Source organism: Apostichopus japonicus, chromosome 9, assembly GCF_037975245.1.
Source record: "Apostichopus japonicus isolate 1M-3 chromosome 9, ASM3797524v1, whole genome shotgun sequence".
NCBI classification, from domain to species: Eukaryota; Metazoa; Echinodermata; class Holothuroidea; order Aspidochirotida; family Stichopodidae; genus Apostichopus; species Apostichopus japonicus.
The window spans coordinates 18,806,038-18,829,514 of record NC_092569.1 but is presented as its reverse complement, the minus strand read 5'-3'; the positions used below and the strand labels follow the sequence as shown (position 1 = coordinate 18,829,514).

At 37.8% G+C, this 23,477-nt stretch overlaps 1 protein-coding gene and 1 non-coding gene across 5 annotated transcripts; one reads left to right on the top strand and one right to left on the bottom strand.

The window, feature by feature from the left end:
• Nucleotides 1–1,089: 1,089 nt before the first annotated feature.
• On the bottom strand, nucleotides 1,090–1,160 carry Trnag-gcc (transfer RNA glycine (anticodon GCC)). Its single transcript has one exon. It is a non-coding gene; the product is annotated as a tRNA-Gly (tRNA).
• A 20-nt stretch (nucleotides 1,161–1,180) lies between these two features.
• Nucleotides 1,181–23,239, top strand: LOC139974486 (microcephalin-like). 4 transcript variants are annotated; one of them, XM_071981672.1, is made up of 16 exons: nucleotides 1,181–1,315; nucleotides 4,728–4,888; nucleotides 6,347–6,432; nucleotides 6,859–6,977; nucleotides 8,214–8,304; nucleotides 10,265–10,361; nucleotides 11,780–11,838; nucleotides 12,703–12,814; nucleotides 13,355–14,890; nucleotides 16,056–16,235; nucleotides 16,904–16,989; nucleotides 17,377–17,417; nucleotides 17,991–18,153; nucleotides 19,265–19,342; nucleotides 20,211–20,445; nucleotides 21,654–23,239. In XM_071981672.1, exons 2-16 carry the CDS (start codon nucleotides 4,828–4,830, stop codon nucleotides 21,707–21,709), a joined length of 3,000 nt encoding a protein of 999 aa, XP_071837773.1. In that variant the 5' UTR covers nucleotides 1,181–1,315; nucleotides 4,728–4,827; the 3' UTR covers nucleotides 21,710–23,239. The 4 variants fall into 4 exon arrangements, with proteins under 4 accessions (XP_071837773.1, XP_071837769.1, XP_071837770.1 ...); XM_071981668.1 differs by having other exon boundaries at nucleotides 16,050–16,235; XM_071981669.1 differs by having other exon boundaries at nucleotides 1,257–1,358; nucleotides 16,050–16,235.
• Nucleotides 23,240–23,477: the final 238 nt, after the last annotated feature.

Sequence of the window (23,477 nt, the reverse complement as noted above, 5' to 3'; positions counted from 1 at the left end):
AACTGGCACTAACGTTAGTCCTGCCAAGTCTTAAAGGCTACTCATGGCAGGATTGATGAATCACGCCTTCCATAAACTACCTTACTAAACATACCTTTCTCAGATTAAATTAAAATGGTAAAGGATTGAGGGGTGCACGGGTTAATGTACAAAGAATATATTGATTTCCTTTTATGTTGTTGTTAAAGACTATACAACTGTTATAAAAATGTACTTAAAAATGTTCTAAAACTACACTGCTTATAATAGGAGAAACTGTTAAGTACAATAATCCAAGTACCATCACAAATACCAAACGGGGAAGTGTGCCAAACCAGAGTATTGAGATAACTCCCTATAATTGAGACAACACACTTGGTGGAGTGAAACAACTCCCGACAATACGGATCTACAATACCAGCATTTCAATGCTTTCTGAAGACAAAGTATTAGACAATTAAGTAACCTCTGACACTATTCAAGAGGTGTGTGTGCTAGCTGGCAGTAAAGTTAGGCCAACCAACTTAAGCCCCTCATGGCAGCACCCCCGCCTCCCCCTCCCAACGCTTTCTTCAAGCTGGCACATCACATTGCACCTTGTACTTGTTGAAAAGGATTTAACCACAACAGTATAGTACCTATCTCTTTCTATATCGTGTTGATACTGTGACAAATATTGTTAAATAAATATTGGCGGGACGTAGCTGGCCCCGTTCGGCTACCCCCTCCACACGAAATACTGTCCTGCCTGTAAAGTGGCCTCCTAAAGGAAATCAAAATGTGTATCCCGGGGGTGGGGGTGTCTCCCGGATGAGCGGTCTTATTCTTCACCGGCTGAATGCAAAAACACCCGACGGAAACATTTCCTCCGACTGAAGCATTTACCCCGACTGACGACTGAAGGTAGTGGGGTATTATCTTCGAAAGAAAAGGAAAAGTATAACACGATCGCTTAATTGGACGAACTTTTTAATTGTTTAAATAGACGGTCTGAAATACCTCTTTACCATCGTATTTCAAAACTTCAATAGACCCCATCAGACAATAATTATAAACGGCACAACCCCGCAAAAAGACAAAGTAGAACAATCGAAAAAAGTAAAAGAATCTTGCACTGGCCGGGAATCGAACCCGGGCCTCCCGCGTGGCAGGCGAGAATTCTACCACTGAACCACCAGTGCTGTACTGAACTTATGTCGCGTTTATAAATATTTAAACTACATTTCAGCAAACTCATTGTTTCTCAAAAACGACTTTGCACAAGTGTAGCTGCTGTCCGCTAAATTTGACTTCACCTGACGTTTGGGTTGAACAACGTACAGTACTCGTGATTTTGGTAACTTAATTCGTCCAAACGTATGATTTATCGAATTTTAAATGTACGACATTTATTTAGCAAGGAAGATTTAAAACAATGTATGGGACAACTAGATCTTTTGAACGAATGTCTAGCTCGAACTAGTCTAATTCTAGGTTAGGCCTACAGGCCACAGCTAGGCTAGTTCTAACTACTATTACTATTACTATTAGTATTACACTAAACTACGTACTGTAGTCTAAGCAAGGCCTTACTGTCTAACATGACTGCTGTTACTAATACTAGTGTTACTCCTATAGGCCTAGTTAGTGTAGATTAGGCCTACTGTAATGAACTATCAGAAGTGGACTTCCATGACAATCAGCCTACCCTGCCTGTGCTGTGTGAGTAAAGACTCAAGTATTTAGTACTGTCTGTATGTACATTGGTCTGAGTGGAGGCTGCAGGTTACTAGTGTTTACACGGGTCCAAAAATCGGGAACCGGGTACCCGAGGGCCGTTACCCGTCGGGTATCCGGGTACCCGGAAAAAATTTGTTTACCCTCGTGTATCACGATTTTAAAGAAATTACATATTGGATGCTGTAATAAATGCATTATATTCTCTACTGACAATGTTTTCATGTTCAAATACCTAGGTGTAAGATAAGGTATAAAACCTCCCTCAATAATTTTTATTTGCTTCTGTTTCTTTCATTAACTTGTTAATAAATTAATTATTTAATTATAATTAGCATTACTACTAACATCACACTGCCGCCGCTGCTTATGCTAGCTCGTGCACGTCTATTGGATCAAACCATATAAATATCCAATTTAGCTCTTAAACAGTTTTTAATACTACTACTATCTATTATGCAGGCCCAGGGTTTGCATTAGCCGCGAGATTGCGCGATTCGGGCAATTTGATCGCATTTGGAATAAACGATTAGTAAAAAGCCACTTGCGATTACTATTTTTTAGTTATCCCGTCTATAATCCATAAACATCGCGTAAACTTCCAGCCTTTCCTTCTTTGAAATAAACGAATGAATAAATAATAATTTCTTCCACATGGTAGCCTAACACCACACTAAGTCAATGAGAAATCTAGCTAAGCCTAACCATCTGTTTATTTGCTGGAGTTGTGACGCAGTTACAAGATATCCATGGAATACTTTCGTTATTGCTGTTACGTTCGACCACATGGTTGCCTAACACCACACTAAGTCAATGGGGATAGTATAGCCTAGCCATCTGTTTATTAGCTGAAATTGTGACGCAGTTATAAGATATCTATGGAAAGCTTTCGTTATTGCTGTTATCTTCGAACACATGGTAGCCTAACAACACATTAAGTCAATGGGAAATCAGCCTAACCATCGGTTTGCCATTTTTTTTTAAACAATCACACTTTGCACATGATTCGGGTAATAAATTAGGAACCGGGTAGTATCGCGAATAGCGGGCCCCTTCGTTATTGCCGTTATCTTCAACCACATTGTAGCCTAACACCACACTAAGTCAATGGGAAATCTGCCTAACCGTCGGCTTGCCAATTTTTTTTTAGATCACACTTTGCTTAGGATTCGGGTAATAAATTAGGAACCGGGTAGTATCGGGTCGGGCGGGTACCCGGGTACCCGGATAACCCATGCAAACACTACAGGTTACCATTACTTTTTTCCGCCACAGTGTGTTTCCACCATCCCGCAGAAAAACACAATTTTCAACTGTAGGGCCTACTGTGCAAAGGTATGTAGGCTAGTACTTTAAAACTACAGCATGCAAAACTATTGTCAGGCCAGTCTGGGAGCCCCATCACCAGTGTGATGTGGATAAAGTAGAAGCAATTCAAAGAAGACCAACCAGATTTGTATGGCAGTCTACACTTGTAAATCCAGTGTGACAAATATGCTTGAGCTATAGCCTAGATTGGCCCCTGCTATAAACAAGAAGAAAGCACACACGTCTACAAATGCTTAATAATATCAATAACAATCTTGTATCAATTGATAAAGACAATCTAATCAGAACAAAATATAAATAATTTCTTCTTCCCCCAGACCATAAAAGATTGGATTGCTTTGCCATCAGACATTGTGCATGCACGTAGTCTAGACTGTTTCATAGATAAGCTTACTAACTCTTGTTTTGTTAATTGTTATCTAATAACTTATACTCTTACTCATACTTTGTAGCACACAGTTGGCGTTTATGTCCTCTAGTTGGATTTTTGCCGACTTAACCCATTCAGATTCAGATACTAGTTAGTGGTAGTGGCGAGTAAGTTAGGGCATGCCTAATCAGACTATAAGTTTGCCTTCTACTGTAGGCCTATTCTAACTTTGTTGGAATAGCTTAACCATAACAAAGTTGTAGAAAGCTTGCACAAGTTTCCAATTAACTTTCAGTGATAAGTTTTTAATATTTTGACATCAGTACAGTAGGCTTGGCCTATGCCAGATCAAACATTATTAATATTATTAATGTAGGCTAATTCAGCTAAGCTAGACTGTAGTTTGATGAATTTGAATTTAGGGTTACTGTAGCTACCTAGTTCGCTCAGATTTGAGGGGCCTTTTTGTACATTAATTATCATATGAAGCCATTCCTACAACAACAACAACATAAAAATGACGAAAATATTTATGCCTTGTGAAAGCTCTTGAATCAGGTCTAGCCTATTCAGAAAAAAAGTTCCTTTGTGATGACATCCCAACATTGCATCCTGATGAAAATGGTTCTGAGTCTGGGAACATCATGTTACCAACTTCATTGAGTTTTTAAATGCTGAAGGGTTGATATGAACAGAACATCCATAATTTCTTATAGTTTCAAGAAAATGCCAAACTATTATATAAATTGTGTTGTTGATGCCTCTCATTAAACCTATGCTGACAATAATACTGTACTGGTACTGTAACATTATTTGTGCTTTACAAACTATGTAACCATAGGTAGAAAATAATGCTGACGTAGAACATTGTTTTGTCTGTGTATTACATCTCCCCATCAGTTCTCTCATGGTTGCTATAGCTTTGCCAAGGGCGGTATGTATAAACATGCTCCCTCCGACCACTCCCCCTCCCCCGCCCCTCCACTTGGTGTCTACCCTTGCCAAATAAAATTTGCCATATCGTCATACAGAAAAGAAGAAATAATGGCTGTAACTTTTTGACTTCTACAGAACATAATTATATTGTAAGTTTCATAATTCATAACTATAATATATATGCATATACCTCAAAAATTCTGCTGATTTGAAGATCATACCCTGAAGGCTGGACCCCACACTGAGATCGCTTTTCAATGGTGCTGGCACCTGAGCCGCCAGTTTGCATTGCACACATTGTATGTCCCCACCCCCTTGACCTATTTATTTCTAGTGACTCTATCATTCTATACTGCAGACTTAGTAACTCATCAAGGACACCATATTATTTTCTCAGATATCATGATCTAATGGTACAGTAGTTTGCAAGAGATCGATTTGTAGATCGTCACCAGGAAAGATTGACAGGTTTCCCCTACTGTAGTTTCAAAGACTCAATGGATTTGCATGACAATGAAGTCCATTGCATCAGTGAAGATGACAAATTTGTTTTAAAAGGTAAGTAGTTTTCTTTTTAAAAATTCAAACACTTAGAAGTGTCTTTTGTTCAATTGGAATGTTAATTTCTATCATGCTTTGCATTTCTCTTTCATGTGAAGTGCTTTTCCAATGATAAGTTATAGGTACCATACTGTACTGTAAAATGAAATGAAAGTGAGACAATTTGAGAGCTGAATATAACTAAAATTAATCTGGTGGATGAAGATGATTGCTATAAAGCAAATATACTGAAATTTTTCTGTAATTTTTGATAAAAACCACATCCTCATAGCAATAAGTCTTGTGAAGATATGAATTGTTCAAATTTTATGATATTTTGTAAATTTATACATTTGGCAACAGCAGAATGGCTGATGTCACCAGGAAACTTCAGCTGAAAAATGATTTATTTTTCTTTATAATTTGTCAATCATTAATCCACAGAGGAAAAGAACATTTCTTCAAAAAAAGGGATACATTTTGATGAAATTTTAAGTATGTACAGAGGGCTTTGACAGCTAAACCAAAAATCCACACGTACAGGTTTCAAGGATAAATCAGCAAGAAAAAAATAATAGCCTAAGTAAGGCTTTGAACCAAAGCATTGTATAGAAGATAAACGTGTGTACACAGGAGGCAAATTATTTTATTTTTAAAGACAAGTGTACACATGAACCAAGTATTTTATGAAAGACAAAAGTGCATCATACTGTATTCTAAACGGCTGTACAAAATCTGAACAGTTATTTTTACATATTCCTTAAATATAAAACTAGACTATTTCGTACTCAGTAAGTATTTAGCAGTAGAATTAGAATTGCCTTTGCGCATAATATGCAATAATACTAGTCTTTAGTTGAACTGAACACAGGTATCTGAGTGTCATAAAGTGTTAAGGAACTGTACGTACAAACCAATACCCATTTGTGGAAACATACAGTACAGGCCTGTAGTGTGGGTTTGCTATCATTACTGCGGAGTATATATACAGTACAGTACTTCACTGTGAACTATAGTCAATGCATACAGAGATGAAACACTATGTTCTGGTTTTTTCTCAAAGTGTTAATCAACCCCGGTGTCCTACTGTAGCTTGCAATAATTGCAAGCATGTGGTATTAATATCGATATGTACATTTTATTGTGATTATTTACATTTTTTAATAATAAATTTCATACACTGATATTGATGCCACATGTGATTGATATTATTGCAAGTGTGCATCAGGGTCGATAAACAATATTTAAATACAGGTACTGTAAGGAATACATTGCACAGTGTGTTAGGTCAGTAACCTTCCAAATTCCATGACTTCATTAATAAATATATATACGCAGTGTATGTAATGTGTATGGCTGTACAATCCAGTATAACATTATAACCATGAGATGATATGCTGGAGCAAAATCATGAAGAGAATATAGCGTCATAAATCTAGCATATTTATTCTCATCCATAAAATTGATCCTTTTCAGATGTGGTAGCCTATGTGGAAGTCAGGACAAAGACAGAGAACAGGTCAAGAGGAGTACAATACCAGCTAGAACAGCTGGGAGCAAACGTAAGTTTGGCAGAGTTGGTGAGTGGGTGGGGAGTGGGGGGGGGGCAGAGCTTGAGGTACACTGAAAACTGTGAAGCATAGTCTGGACAGGTTAAAATCAGCCATATCTACTAAGCTGAATATTATTTAATATTATTATATATTATTTAATTTGTTCCATATCAGTGAGAAATCAGTTGTAAAAGTCTGTAAGTAAGATTTAAACCACAGCAGGATTTTCTTTTTGCAAGCTCTGTACAGTATGCACACTGTAGTACACACAACTAAATTACAGAGATTTGCCTATCGCTAGGACAGTATCTTAGCTTTTACTTGACATATTTTGAGCATGACTTTTGTCTATGGATTACATAAATGCAACTATACAGTAGATCTGTTTAATGCAGAATTTCTTGATCCTTACTTTCATGTTCTCTTCTCATTTAGGTTGTTTCTAAACTGAGCAACAATGTGACCCATCTTATCTGGAAAGATGGAAAGAAACCAACCTTAGAGAGGGCAAGAAAAAGAGGAATTCATGTGGTCTCGGTACTCTGGGTGGAGAGGTACTGTACAGTATGGTGTTCATTAAGGGGAAAAAAAACCTCTCTGTAAACCGAACCCTATTTTATCAAAAACGGCACACTGTAACGTTATGGGGAGAAGAGAGGAGAGTGCTTGAAACAAACTGATGGTCACCTTGGCAACCTTAGGGCAGTTGATGGGGAATAATGGTTCTAGCATAACATGGGAATGTGACATGCAAAATGCACAAATTTATGCAGCTCAGGTGGTATCAGCAGGGTTTGTACTCAGATATGGATAGAGCTTGGAAGTATGTTACAATTTCTTTGAATATAAAACAATATAAACTATACATACTGTAGCTTATAACGGCTGACCAATTTCAAGAGAACATTATTGCCCGGATTGAGATGTAATGATGCAACCTTGGATAACCATTGCAGAGGTCTGTGAGGTTAAGGGCACATGCATTATTTCACATGTATATTTATAAAGCAAAGAACTTTATGCAACTTCAATATCGCAACTATCATTTTTTTTACTAGAGGCAAGTTTTATTTGGTTAAAGTTTGAAAACTTTGAAGAAAATTTTCAAAGTAAATAAAAAAAAAATTCCCATTTATATTCACTAAGATACACTTTAGATATGTTCATGTACAGTTATGATAGTTCTATGATTTGCAAGAAAAACAATTCCAGAACCATTCTTGAACATGGTTCCCTTGCGATCTGGAAGCGAAACAGCAGGGAAAATAGAAAACCTCTTCTGGGTCTCAAAAGTCCTTGAATTTTTAATTTAGTCCTCAAAATGGAGGACAATCCACACTTGAACAGCTCTTATGTTTATGACTACTTATATACTGGTTTCTGTTTTGGTCAAAAAGAGTATTTTCTGTCTGGAGTGTGCAAGTTTGGATGTACTGTACTCTCCTGTGGATTTTAAATTTCCTTTAATCTTTGTAAGTTAACGATAGGTGTTAGCATATGTTTTGCAATCTGAGTTACAATTATTGTTAGACCTACCATCGATAGCCTGACATTACTGTATATCCCTCATTACTGTGCAGGTTTCATAGTAGACCATAGAGATGATTTGGTCTTGAAAAAAAATCTTGATTTTTGGGAAATAGTTTGGAAAAGTGTCGGAACCAAGCTTGAATCATAAATTGATTGGTAGTAAATGTTTGATCAAATGAAATCTTCTTTATGTGTTTATATTCAGAAGGTGGAATTTCAAACTCTTTTGATAATTCCTGCATATTTCTGTTCCCGAACAGTTGTAAACAAAACCAGGAACATGTTGCAGAAAAGATGTTTCCTGTCGTTGGTAAAGAGGAAGGAAGTCCATTGTTCGTCCCCAGAACTAGGGTAAGAAAATTGTGACTTGCCTGAAGCAGGTACTTGGTAACAGAACGTGACATGACACAATATAACATGACGTAACTTAAGGTGACATAGCACAACACCTGTGCTGTGGTAGAGTGGATAAAGGCAACAACGTTAAAGCGATGAACTATGTAACAAATCATAGCATAACATAATATAACATCACATCACACAAAACAACACCTGTGCTATGATGGTAGAGTGGATAAAGGCAATTTAGCATGAAAAGCAATGAACAATGTAACGTATCATAGCATACCATAATATAACATCACATCACATCACACAAAACAACACAACACAACACCTGTGCTATGATGGTAGAGTGGATAAACGCAACAGCTTTAATAGCAATGAACAATGTAACATCATAGCATACCATAATATAACATCACATCACATCACTTCACACAACACATCACAACACCAGTGCTATGGTAGAGTGGATAAAGGCATTGACATTAGAAGCAATGAAGTCTATTATATGTGAGGTCATATGTTTGATCCCTGGCCGGCCAAAGTACAGTAAGGTGGGTTTTTTTCATCCAGGAGAAATCCATGGTTTCCCCATCTGAAATGGCCTTCCAATGTTAAATAATCCAAAGTGGGCTAAAACTGTAAATTTGATAGCCACCGACAAGTGTAAGTAATAATCCATTCATCTCTATCACATGCACATGTGACTGCTGAGTGTCATAAAACAGCTGCCTCCCAGGCCAATAACACAACACAACATAACATCCTAAGGAAGGGTTCAACTAGCCAGTAATTATTCATCTGTTCAAGTCAATAAAAGTAACATCTTTCCCAATTGTACCATGCAGACAAGGAATTTTACATGGTATTAGGCAAGGTTTACCACATGTTATAAACGAGGTAAGCCCTAGAGTGCTTTTGGCCACTTGTGCTCGTGGAAGATGTTGTTTTGAACAAAATGATCAGCGGTTCAATCAGACATTGGAATATGTAAATAACTAAAGTTACAATTTTTTTATGTTTTTCTTTTTAATTTTTTTTTTTCCAGGCAAGAGATATTATATTGTCAGCACAGCCTTCTGCTTCAAAGCAGTAGTTACAAATTGCTTGGTTTCATGTTCAATTTGGAATGATGTGATTGTTTTATGAATGTTGAAAATAAGCCTTTCATTTTAATTTTCAAGTTAATTGTGAGCTAATTTAGTGAAGATATATCCACTTCCTGGCTTCTTAGATGTCTATATGTATTACATTTATACTATCCAACCAGTGATGTGTATGGGATGCAAAGGTTGAGAGAGAAGGTGGGGAGAGGGGGGAGAGGGGGCGGGGTAGGGGAGAATGCAAATTATAAATTTCCCCATCTGATTTAGGGAGGGGGGCATGAAACTTCATGGAAAGACTAGGAGCAGTGGTCTACTTCAATCCGACTAAATGTAAGAAATTTATCCGAGCGGAATTATTTCCTTTGACTAACAATGGCCGCTACAACCCCGTCCCCTTTTCTTTGCACATACCACTGTGTCTAACTTTTGTTTTTTTCATCAGTATTCTCGTCATATTGCTCCTCTGTCCTTGTGAATAGATGGTAGAAACTTGTTTAAAGATGTTATTTTCTGACATAGCAGGTGCCAGAACGGTGGGCGATGAATAGACCATTGGATTATTGGCTTATTTTCCTCCCCATTTCACCTGAAGTGATTTTATGATTAAGTTAAAAGTGTTTCTGAACTGCTGGAAAGCCAATGGCCAGACCATGTAGCAATTCATTCATTAAATTATTCAAGATGTAAATTTTGAAGTTCTTGTGATGATAAGTTTTGTTCAAAGGTCTTTGTGACAAACTGTATTCACCCTCGCCTCCTCCCCTTCCCCCTTCGCAGATGTCGGGAGCAAAATTTAGAGCATCGTCACACGAATCTTGCCTGAAATATGTGTGAACCTGTAGTTATTCTCTTCTTTGCAGAGAAGAAAATTCATGGAACCTAAAGATTTAGAAGAAGATCTCCAAGACAGCAGGGAGAGATTAGCCAAGAGAAGGAAAAGAGATGTCCCATCGCCAAGTAAATTTTATCGCACATTTCTGAAATTAAATACTCCTGATCAAAAAAAAAAAAAAAAAAAAAAAAAAAAAAGGTTGCTAGTATCATACTTCCCTGGGAAGTTCCAAACATCTCATAGAATTTCTGTAACTTGATAAACATCTCTCTCAGGGGGCCTAGAAAACTAAACCTAGAAAACCTACAAAATACCGTGGCGAGAGTTAAAGAAAAAGATAAATAAATTAAACGATACTCTAGGGGTACTGAGATGGAAACAGACTGAAATAATGATAAAAATTGAGTAACAATATACACCTTAACATTTGCTCACAAGCAGTCGATTTTAAAGGTCTTTTCCCAATCTGAAATTAGCATTGTCTGCTACACATGATATCTTCATGGGTTTTCCTAGCGATAGTAACTTGTTCCTTTAAAGTGTTATGGAGTATTTTCTCGTGCTCAAACATGGTTCAGTTGTAACGTTAAGAGCTGCAGCACAGAGTTTGATGCGTAATTTATGACAGATCCTAGAACATCGGCCATAAATGCGTTAGGAGCTTAGGCTTAAACATTTGTTTTTAAAAACTTATTGCAGGTATTAATGCATTTCTATTTAGAAAAACCAAACCAAGAAAGCAGACCAAAGTTAACAGTTTGATTTCTGGCCATCAAAATACAGAGACATAATTTGGATGAGCTTTTCTTATTTTTTTCAAAAACGATGAAGCCCTCAGTGTGGATCTCATATATTTATAATTATAGACTGATATATGTATAAGTATAGACTGGTATATGTTTAGACATATACATATCAATCTATACTTATAGGTCTAAACTTATACTGGTATATCAGTCTATACTTAAATACATTTATAAGTATAGACTGATTTATATAAGTATAGTTGTATAAGTGTAGACATATGTATAACTATAGACTTAACATATATATTGGTGTCTTTTGCTTCTGTTAGATGGTTAGTTGGATTAAATATGTAGCTCAGACTGGTCATCACAGGACATTATTGTAGTATGTTTGTGTAACACATTATTGATGATATCAATCCAATAGTATCAGCTTTGGCATCCTACTATGGAAATTCTGAGGTTAGTGCAAAATTTTGTGGAAATATTTCTAACAAAATGCAAATAATTCAAAAATAAAAATATATAAAAGATAAGTATAATTGGAAATGAGGTTATTAAGACTTTAGTAATATACAAATTTTACAACAAAATGGAGTGATGTTTTATGGCTCTGTACTGTCCCACAAAGTTGGGGTACCCTAATGAGAATATTAACGATGTATGGGACATTTATAATCCTATTTTGATTTTATTTCTTGTGCTGCCTTTACCAAGAATCATGAATTTGACACATGTACATTTCTAAAGGTATGCAAAATTTTTGTCATTTTTTTCTTCCGTTTTGTTTTCCACAGTTTCAATACCTGGACGAGTCTTGGTTAAAGATACACCTTATCGTCAGAGCCCAGCCTGGGTAAGTAGCATTAGTCCTGAAGATTGTCAGATTAGGTAACCTGGGTAAGCAGCATTAGTCCTGAAGATTGTCAGATTAGGTAACCTGGGTAAGCAGCATTAGTCCTGAAGATTGTCAGAGTAGGTAACCTGGGTAAGCAGTGGATTAGTCCTGAAGATTGTCAGAGTAGGTAACCTGGGTAAGTAGCATTAGTCCTGAAGATTGTCAGAGTAGGTAACCTGGGTAAGCAGTGGATTAGTCCTGAAGATTGTCAGGGTAGGTAACCTGGGTAAGTAGTGCTTTAGTCCTGAAGATTGTCAGAGTAGGTAACCTGGGTAAGTAGCATTAGTCCTGAAGATTGTCAGAGTAGGTAACCTTAGTAAGTAGCATTAGTCCTGAAGATTGTCAGAGTAGGTAACCTGGGTAAGTAGTGCTTTAGTCCTGAAGATTGTCAGGGTAGGTAACCTGGGTAAGTAGATTAAGTCTTGAAGATTGTCAGGGTAGGTAACCTGGGTAAGTAGCATTAGTCCTGAAGATTGTCAGGGTAGGTAACCTGGGTAAGTAGCATTAGTCCTGAAGATTGTCAGGGTAGGTAACCTGGGTAAGTAGCATTAGTCCTGAAGATTGTCAGAGTAGGTAACCTGGGTAAGTTGCATTAGTCCTGAAGATTGTCAGGGTAGGTAACCTGGGTAAGTAGCATTAGTCCTGAAGATTGTCAGGGTAGGTAACCTGGGTAAGCAGTGGATTAGTCCTGGTCAATAATCATTATTGTCAGTACGTAACCAGTGTGAGTAGATGGATTAGTCCTGGTCAAAGGTACACCTTATTGTCAGTGTTATTAACTGTTTTGTCTTTGTCCTTCTCTTTGTCTTTTCAATCTCCCAGTATCTCCCAGGTCTGCCATTTTCCCCGTCTCTCATTCCCAGTACTCCAGACAGTATGAGGGCATGCCTGGATAAACTCAAAGCTATTCGAACCCAATCCCCGGTGGATCATCGTGAGTATAGCCTGACTCCAGAGCAGAGACTATTTAACTGAACATAAATCAACAATGAAAAAAATATTTTATTTAGTTTAGAAGCTCAATTAATACCTTATTCATGTGATCAAATATTGCAAATAGAAGCCAGATAAATAAACTCTTCTCTGTTTGATGAGTGCTGGAATCAAGGGGCCTGCGATTAACGTTTGCACCTAATGGGTCGAGGACTGTCACTTTGTCAAACACTGAGGAATCTAAATCCACCCTATACAACATAACTGCAGTGCAAGCAATACAAAGACTTGAATGAATATAACACACAGTTTTCCTCTTCACAAACTAAAAATGTAAAATCGATCAGAAAACCCACCTAAAACCCACTGCACAGCAGCAATTTGAAATAGATGAAGATAATATGGCTCCTGGTGGTTTATGGAAACCTATTGATCATCCCATTTACATCTCCTGTTCAAAGATTACTCAGTGTTATAGTTTACAGCACTGAATTCCATAGTAAAAGACTTTAATTGATTCATTTGTTTATGTTTTTTTCAGAAAAGCCATGTCTGGGGGACTCTCCCACTTGCGCCACTTTCAACTCCTCCAGTTCCGGACACTGTTCGCCGATAGAAAAACCCGAGATCGTCAGCTCGCTGATTGACCGCCTGCTGTATTCTGATACAGATGAACCAAGCCCACTGGAGAAGGTTTGTCTGGCCTCAAAGAAGACCGTTCATCACCATGGTGATAAGACCAAGTATTCCAAGGTTCTCTTCCAGGCTAATCCATCAGTATATGGTCAAGACAAGTCAATGCCACAGGATGATATAACAGGCAATCCTTGCGAGGGGACGGAGTTACAGAAAGGTCGTGAATATTCATCTCCTGTACCAACTCACGGTGACGATAAATGCACCGGGGTAGAGGAAGTCATAGCAGCATCCGTACCGCGGAAAGGTCGAAGGTCATCGGCAAAAGTTACAAGAGAAGACAGTCCATCTGTGAAAAAGATTCAGCCATCTGGACTTTCAAGGAGGGACTTGGGAGGGGCTAAAGGGGACATTCGAAAAACAAAGAGGAGCAGTTATATTTCCAGGAAGGGTGTTGACTCTAGTCTCAATGACGTTATTAATATGAAATCCAGTAATGGAGAGGGACCTTTAAATGTAGGAAATGATTCTGTCTCTAACTTGTCTGAGAAACCAAAGGAACCTGTCGCAAGGGAACGGAAAGGGCCGGAGAATGCGGACGTCTCGATGGAGGCAACAGATTCTGAGATGAGAGCAACTCCAAGGGGATCGAAACTAGGAAGAAGGAGGAGCTCAAGACGGTCAACGATGAGTAATCCTTTCAGCCAAGGCGGGCAAGAGGAAGACCTGAGCGGTCAGAAGAAGGAAGTAAGATGTTTGACAACATCCAGGAAGGATCATTTTTGTTTCGATGTCGTCACAGAGTGTCCTGGTCGAATATCAGAATCGGTGAAACAGACCACCATGATTGACATCACAAATTCTGTGCAACTTCAGAAAGGAATTGTTTGTGGAGAGAAGGGAGCAAAGGTCAAAGGTCACTCTAAACAGTTATCAAGAAAATCAAAGATCAAGAGAGGGTCAAAGGTCAGGCCGGAATCGGAGTCCCCTACCGTCGTCCTGGACTCGCCAGAAGATCGTCTCACGAGAGAACAGGTCGACGAAGATGGATGTAACAACTCAGAGAAAGGGGACGAGGATGTGAAAGAGATGAAGAAAGACAATAAAAGGACACAATTTACTCCTAATGACGGAAGTCTTGACAGGGATGATGCAGAGAACAGCAAAGAGGAACTGAGTGAGACCCCAGGTCAGAAGAGGTCATTAACTGAGACATCTGGAGAAGATATTGCGAAGAGGAAACCCAAACGAAGGAGACTGTTGAAGATGCAACCATCGGATGAACCGCCCTCTATTCTGATCGAACCCAAATCGTCTTCCTGCGATAATGTGAAAGAGCATAAAGATGGACTCTCCATCAAAAGGTCATCTTTGGCTAAAAGGAAACAGCCAGTGGGAGGTGATGATTCTACATCAAGAGGAGAAGCCAAGAAAAATGAAGGTATCATCAGAAAATCAACTCATATTATTCATTCTCAATTAAAGTTTCGAGATGTATCAGCTAATTGAAAACTCCTTGACTGTTCACTGGTGAATGTCCCAAAATATTAACACAAATATTGTTGTGCTTTAGTTTGTGGTATATTAACCACAATCTGCTATGCATGGACACTAACACCTAGCTCGATGTGATAGTTTTCAGTTAGTATGACCAGTTTTAAAATACCAAGAGAAAGGTTATAATAAGTGCCCTAAAGCTATTGTGAACTTGATTTTTCGAGATTATGTGTGTTCCAATCATTCGTGTACGACTTTACTTTGAATTTGATTCTCTCATTTTCTGTGTTTTCAATTGCTTTGTAATATTAAGGGCACTAGTCAATAGTGACCCGTAAGTAGCTTAATTTTGATAGTCGCATCATACCAATGTGTCGTTCGTTGTGCTGTGAAATGAATGAGTGAGGGTTGACTGTATATATAAGTATATGCAATGGACAAGACCCTTAACGTGAGTTCATTTGGAGGTCTGGAGCATGCTGGCATGCAATTATTGTATCAAAGAGAGTGTTTAGTGAAATTAACAAATTTAGACTGCCACTCTGTTCAAATTAATATGTACAAATGAAGTGAGAAAGCCTCTTAAAGTGGATCAAGCTAGGGGTTTAGAAGGTTCTCTCGTGAAAATTACTCTAGTCGAGGTTGTGTACATTGAGGTGAAATTCACAAGTGACCCCCAGACAGGAGAGACTCGTAAAATGAATAGGACTAGGAGGTTAGAGCATGCAAAAAAGTAAGCTTCATGTCTGATACTCGAGTGAAAATTTACAAGTTCTGGTGGAGATTCGTAAAAGTGAATCACCTTGTAATTGAACATGCTGAAATGTGTTCGTAAATGGAATACCCAGACACTGAATTTACTATCTTACTTTGAACCATTGGTCACATGTGAACAGCATATTTTTGGCTTTAGTTGGGCTCAATTTTCTAATCATTACTAATTTTTTAAGTCTTAAATTACTAAAGCAATTTTCATTGCTTTTAGTACAGATATGGCTTTGGATAACTTTGACAAGCTGACACATAGTGCAGTATCAATGGCGACCAAATTAAATATTGTTACCAATTAACATTGTGTACCGCATGGCTATCCTTCATTTCAGCAACAGTAATAGGATCACAAACAGAATCACTTATAGAAATGATTCAGCCAAGTAGGAGAAGTGTGGAGGACTTCAAAGAGAATGGCACAAAAGCAAGAAAGGAGACAGATGTTAACAGAGGAGCAGCTGCAGCAGGGAAGAAAGGAAAGAGATTAAAGGCATCATCTCTACAGGGAGATGGTTCTGGTAAGATGCTCAGAGCCTTTATGGTAGGAGAGGGGATGAGGGGGGGAGACAAAATAGGGAGGAGGATAAGAACAGCTGCAGCAGGGAAGAAAGGAAAGAGATTAAAGTCATCATCTCTACAGGGAGATGGTTCTGATAAGATGCTCAGAGCCTGTATGGTAGGAGAGGGGATTGGGGGGGGGGGACAAAATAGGGAGGAGAATATGCAGCAAAGTTCAGCTAAAATGTAGAATTTTAGAATTTGAAACAGCTGCGATCTATACATTACTCAAAGAGAATGTTAAACAAAGCATGAGTCCATGGTGCATACACATATATTGTCTGGCCTGGATGGAGGGGGGAGGGTTTGGTGGTTTCAGAACCCACTTCTCCCCCCAAAAAGAATATAACATGTAAAGTACATCCTGAGCAGTTGAAAATTGCATACTCTTCAAAACTTGCAAAAATGTAGCAGCATTTTGTGTCTTAGCACCGTCCATTTTAACAAAATTTCTAAAAGTGTGAGGGGGGGTGGGGCAACTCCACTCAGTCTCCTCGCCTTCCCATATATGATACATGTAGCACACGCAATCACCCTGGTAACACAGATAACAAGCCAAGTCTAATCCGCTGAAACAACGTCACACACAACGTCTCTGTCATATTTGTACCTTTTGATCTTCTTTCAGCTGAAGAGGTTGGAGATGTCGAAACTCAAGAAAGGAAGAGGAAGAATGCTAGAAGTAAGAACAGAAAAGTTGCCCCTGGAAACAAGGTAAATTGAATCTACTCTTTAGGTCCTCTTTAAGTAGATCCCACTAGAGGAACCTTGAACTATCAACCCAACGCATCCGTGTGCACGTTCATCCAGCAACGTCTGCATTCTTTGGAGCGCTTTTCACGCGATCGTGTTACTTTGCTTCAGAGATCCGTAAAACAGTATAGATCATGGTCATTAGAACCAATACAACAGCACCCACTGCAGTAACGCTGGAGAGAGCCCCATTAGCTGTCCTGCCCATTTTCGTATTTTCTCAGCCTCATATGGCAAGTTATGATGCGCCCCCCGCACTGATGAATATATATTGTTTTGATTTTCAACTATCATAACACCTTAACTAAACATTGCTCAATCTCAGCTTTGTTTTGCCTTCCTCTGCAGACAAGGAAACCAACGATAGTGCTGACTAGCATGCACAGAAGGTAACCAAGTTCCTAATTTTTTTCTTTTTTTCTTGTAGTTTAGATCGTGAATCACACATTTGTAGCCCTAAATTTTGGCCTGTTAAAATTTATATCAGAGGATCAATTGGCCATTCTCAATATTTGTTCACCAACGTGGTAATTGGTGTTGACCAATATCGGACAATCTTGGGCATTTTTCTTCATCCAAAGAACATGAGTGAGCAATGTAAAGGTTTAACTTTGTCTTTTGCCACTGACCCTTTTGTGACTGACCCTTTTGTGACTGACCCTTTTGTCGATGGCTTGTTGTGAAACATATTCTTGCCCAAGCTATGACCATTCTTAGAAAGTCAATTGCAGCAAGGCATTTTGAATTTTTTTAAAAATTATTTCATATAACACATCTGATGTTTCTATCTCAGTAAAATTGTTTCTCAAACTCTACCTGTTTTAGTAAAAAAAGAAGGAAAAGAAGATAAAATATATCACAATAGTTTATTTCATTCTCTATCACAAGTATTATAAAACCAGTGATTATTCTTGTATCTTGCGATGTTCACGAGACTCTACGAAAATGATATTCCATTGCAGCGATCAGGATGTTATGGTTTCTGTTGTTCGTAATCTTGGAGGTTACAAAGTCACAGACACCGTCGGTCCTACAACCACTCACATCATCACCGGGGACCAGAGGAGGACCTTGAATGTACTATCAGCAATTGCTAATGGATGCTGGCTGCTTTCAAAAGAGTGGGTCAGTATTTATCATGTTAAATGCTATGGCACTTAATGTACTTTATGTAAAGATGAAGGTTGGAGGTATCCAGGGGATATTTATGTGCTTATTTGTTTTGTTTTTTATAGGTTTTGGTCTGTTTTATAGTCTTCTCGTGTTTTTAGATTTTTGTGTTCGTACTTTACATACTGTTTAATTTTCGTTTATGTGTTTTCTAGACTTTTATTCCTTTGATTTATCTGTCTTTTTATTTTTTTATTTGTTTTAGGTTTTGTAAAGCGCCTAGAGGCCTTTTGGTAGTTGGCGCTATATTAAGAACTTATTTATTATGATTATTATGATATTTGGGGTGGGGTTGAAGGGGGAGGGGTGGGGGTGAGGTTGGAGGGACTTAGGTTTTTGATTAGGAACTTTAGTAGGGAAGGGATGTTCAAATGGAATGGCAGGATGTCATTGGTGGTCAAAACCATCTTGCAACCGGCCTGTCAGTCTTTATGTGCCTCCGGAACCATGTTCGTTGTCTTTAGAATATGTCTGCACAACATTGGTTTGATTCATGGAGACGTAGGTGCTTGGGCTAACTGGTCTTAACTCTAGTCTACCAGTCATATTGGAAAACAATGAAATTTATATTGGGTCATTATAATAGCTATGACTACTTTTAGTGTTTTTTAAGCAGCACTTTTGTTCTTCATAATCTGGTGGTACCAAGCTGAAATTAAGGCTTCGATGACCGCAGGTCACTTTCTGTTAAAAGTTGCTCCTGGTTCACCATCATCTTACCCATAACTATCATGCAGATGTATGATGTATGTTTGCTATTTTATTTTGCCTTAAAAAGAAAGGGAAGAAAGTGGTATCTTTACTGGGCACTACTAAACATTAAAAATGACTGCTGACAATTATTCTTGCAGGAATCTAATGGGGCTGTTTGGAAATTTATGGGGTCTGGTTGCTCCCTGGCGCTCTCTTTATTTTCACCCTTGGGTGGAACCTTATACCACTCTTTTAGAGGGGTTAAGCTACCTGAATATTTCATCTATTACTTTAAATTAATTAAACAAACAAGATTGCACCAAATTCCATTGTGTATTTACTGATCTATCATCATGTTGCATTTACTTCACAGGTTCTAAACTCTTTGGAAAGTGGGTACTGGCTGCCTGAAGAACCTTTTGAAGTTCACAGTGCATTCCCAGCTGCCAAGGTAATGATAAATTTGTACATTAAATAAATAATAATCAGCAGTTGTGTTTACGACGCTAAAGCGACCACAAGTGAGGGAGAAACCCGCAAGGGCTTATGGATTACAACTTACATGTCGGGTGGCTTCCAACAACATTTAAACTCAAATTTGGAATCTTTTCAATTTAGAAAGTCATTTCAGATGGGAAAATCGTAGATTGCTCTTGGATGAAAAACCCACCATACTATATAACCTGGCCAGGTATCGAACCCGATTGTTAAGCCTCATTGTTCAAATGCCACTGCCTTTTTCCACTCGGCTACAGAACCGGTTATTTTTTTATTATTAAATAATGACAAGCAGTTATTTTTACATAACAGTGACTGTCAGTCAATAACATTGACTATCAGGCCTTGCATTTATCATCTTTCAGGGGTAAGGTATAATGTTTTTGAAATAAATACAGGGCTAGTGAGTTTTAAAAGTGATCTCACAATTTCTTCTGTACACCTCTGGTGAAGGGCACTGCTGGGTCCAGGGGCGTAGCCAGCCCCCGGAGCCTGGGTGGGCAAAGTTGTGAACATATCCACAAACTTTAATTATCAAAGCGCGCATATCCCACAATCTAAGCGAAGAGCCACCATAGGTTGGTGAGTAGCGTACAGAGATATGTTTGGTTAAAAAAACCTCCTAGATCGCCGGAAATGACACCAGACACTTCCCAGGCCTCGCAATGTTGCAGATAAAGACCCAGCCTGGGTCCATTCGATCCTGACCAGGATTTGCAGGTTCTCAAACAGTCAACCTTTTAATCCCCCCAGCTAGCCTCTCAAGAAGATGGGCACCTCGTTAATAGTCTCCTTTTCATTTCTGTAATTTCTTATGGTAGATTTCAAGAGAACTTAAATTACAGTCAGAAACAGAGGGTTGTCATCTGAATCTCTTCTCGGAATTTGAGGGTTTCTTCGTCAGTGAATCATCCTCCCCGCCTAAAGAGAGGCTGCTGGATCTCTTACAACTCTGCGGGGGTGCCATCTGTAAAAGCCCTCAGCAAGCTGACCTCTGCATAGGGGAGTGTGCCCGTCCTGCAGATGTCCATGCAGTTCAAGAGAGATGGGTATTAGGTAATTATGCAATATATATATATCTAAATCTCTCAGTAGCAGCAAATGTAGCTCATACACTCTTTGCCTTCGATCATAACAAACTTTGAACAATCAGTTTTTTTACTGTTTTTAAATGATTCACCTCAATTTAGAGCTTCATAACAATATTTCCAAAATACTGGTGGTTGTGGGTGTTTTATGCATGAGAGAATATATTGGATGCTTGCGGTCTTTGTTCGAGTTGATATATATCATCATAAGATAAGAATGAATATTCAATGCTCACTCAACAGCTGCCTATTATTCAGAGTGCATGGGGGTCATGAACCTAGGTAACACATATTGGCATGCAGGTGTGAACGATATTATATGAACGGAACAAATTTGAGCTGGAAATACATTAATGTTAAGTTTACTCTCAATATGCTAGACCTGTTACAACTCACGATGATCGATAACTGCTATAGATTAATTCACTGTTTGATATGGCATACATTACATAGCATTTTACCTCACAGAGTCGTGGATATTTGTCTGATCCGACCAACTTGAACACCAAGATTGAAATGTGAAATTGTAAAATTTGAGGCAAAATAGTATAAGAAAACTTTAAATACCGTTTTACAGAAAAAGAAAATTAAATTAAATTGGTTCTGCTCACCTTTAAGAATACCCTGAAATAGCAATGTTACATAAAATTACTAAATAGAAAAGATGCGGAAAAAAATATGGAGGTTTACTTTGTCCATGGTTGGTTTATATGCAATGTATTAAACAAAAACAAGCAAACAAACGTGCAAAAATAATAAAACCTTTGAAACAAAGTGGAACTACAAATGTAATCTGTCATAGCACACCCCCTACACTTCTTTGTCAATCAAAATATGTAAATGAAGGGAGGGGGAAGAATGATTCAATCAAAGTTTTTATCACTCGACCTACACTATTCATGATAATGAAGTGCATTGTTCTAGGATGTTCATAGTTTCACACAATATTAAAAGAAAAATGTAACCAAATTAAAGCAAAAGGCAGCAGCTTCAGGGCCCCCAAAACATTCAAATTATTAAGTGATTTATGACATGAAATATTTCTGGAGATACCTTTCTAAATGTTCATTTCTAGATTTGTAACATCATATGCAATTCATTGTGATTTATAACTGATATCTGTTTTTTTTTGTATTTTTCATTCATTCATTCAATTATTGCTTTATTTTTACATAGACTGCATCAGCGAAATGAAGACTTTGCCTATTGACAGCTACAAGATCTTGACTTGAGAGGTATTTATATCTGTAGAGAGATGGACATCCAGGAAATGGAAGAGTTCAGCGGGATGAAGCTGTTGGATGCAATCAAATGGAGGAGAATCTATGGTTGAAATGTTGATGTTTCCCGAACACCCACCTGTGCAATATATATCAGTGTTATTGTATCAATCCATATCAACAAAATTAAATGGTAAATAACACAGAATTGTGAATTTGTGTATAAAACTTGTTTATTTGACATCGTTTGAATATTTTGGGGAGTATCTAAACATAAGATCAGTCACAATGTACTATGAATGTCAATTAAAATTCTTTATTATATTCTTACTCTTCTTTTTGAAAGGGCGTGAGGGAGACAGGCAGGGAGGGGGTGCAAAATATGTGGAACAGGAAAAAGAAAATGATAATAGAATATTGGAATTTTCTAGAAAATTACGTTGAAAATGATAATTTTAATATTTTATTAAATTTCACAATGGTGCTTATGTTTAGGAATTGTTGCCATGAAGATTTAGTAATTACATTATCTTTTTGGGGGAAGGGGGGGTGGGGGGAGCTATTTGAGTATGGTCACGGTCTCTGACACACGGAGAATAATCCACACCAACAAAGTTAAAGGTTGGTTAACAAGCGTTAACTATGGTATACACTAGTGTAGGATATCTGACATATGGATCAACTTCTATGTTAAGTATATAACTACTTATTGCCTATTGGCATGCCTGATGGGGTAGGAGAGGGGGGGAGGGGCTAGGCTATAGTTCTAGGGCCTGAGTGAAGTAAGGGGCTCTGAGAAATATGGAGAGGGCCTGGTATTATATGGCAGAAAGAATTATAGGGGCCTTTATATTAGCACTGGCTTGCTTGTATGATTACCGTTGGTAACCTTGGTTGTGCTGCATACGGTATGGGTGGCCGTGTGGGATACAGTTTTGTAGGTCAAAGACTGGCCTTTTTATACCATTTCAAAGCTGAGAGTTGGCAACACCCAAATTTCAATTTTTTATGTTCCCTACACAGGAGTTCAAAGTAATTTCTTCATAATGTTTGTGCATATAGTCAGTTCACTGCCAATTAATATTCATTGCTCACCAATATCAACAAATTCAAAACATAAACCTTTGTAGAATTTTTTGTGTCCCAGATATTAAATATTATCTACCAGCATTAATCTTAGAATTTGATACTGAATGCAAATATATAACAAATTATATTAGCAAAAATCATTTACCATTTTAGAACATTTACAAAGAATATGGATGCCCCATTGAATGAATTTTCAGATATATAGTTGGAATTTATTTTATATTCGATTGTCATTCGTAGTGAGAAAAGACGGTATCCCATTTATTAAACCTCTTCTGAGTGTGGTTGTTGGTTTATGCATTTGTTTTCTTTGGAATGCAGGAACTTCATGTTATTTATTACCTTCTTTATATGTTGTGATGTCTCATTTGAATTTGGTTTTAACTCTAATTTAATGAAAATGTGTGAATTTTTTTAAACGACAAAATATAAAATATATATATATATAAAATATTTAGCTATTTACTACTTTTTTTCCTATATTCATGAGTGCATCTTATTATAGAACTCATCAGTTGTCTGATGATCGCATTGAGGGGTGAAACTTGAGTAACAACATGCTGTAAATTACAGTATAGGTATACTATATATACATATATGTAGTATACCTATACATATGCGTAGGAGCCCAATTTGATTTGGGGGGGGGGGGGGCTGTAATGACTTGCCCGAAAAATAGAACAACAATTTT

What these genes read in the sequence shown, in the direction of transcription:
- LOC139974486 (XM_071981668.1), top strand. Translation starts at nt 4,828, where the DNA reads ATGGATTTGCATGACAATGAAGTCCATTGCATCAGTGAAGATGACAAA. An exon ending in CTGACTAGCATGCACAGAAG is followed by an intron (nt 17,418 to 17,990) that starts GTAACCAAGTTC and finishes ATTCCATTGCAG; the next exon opens with CGATCAGGATGTTATGGTTT. An exon ending in GGCTGCTTTCAAAAGAGTGG is followed by an intron (nt 18,154 to 19,264) that starts GTCAGTATTTAT and finishes TTTACTTCACAG; the next exon opens with GTTCTAAACTCTTTGGAAAG.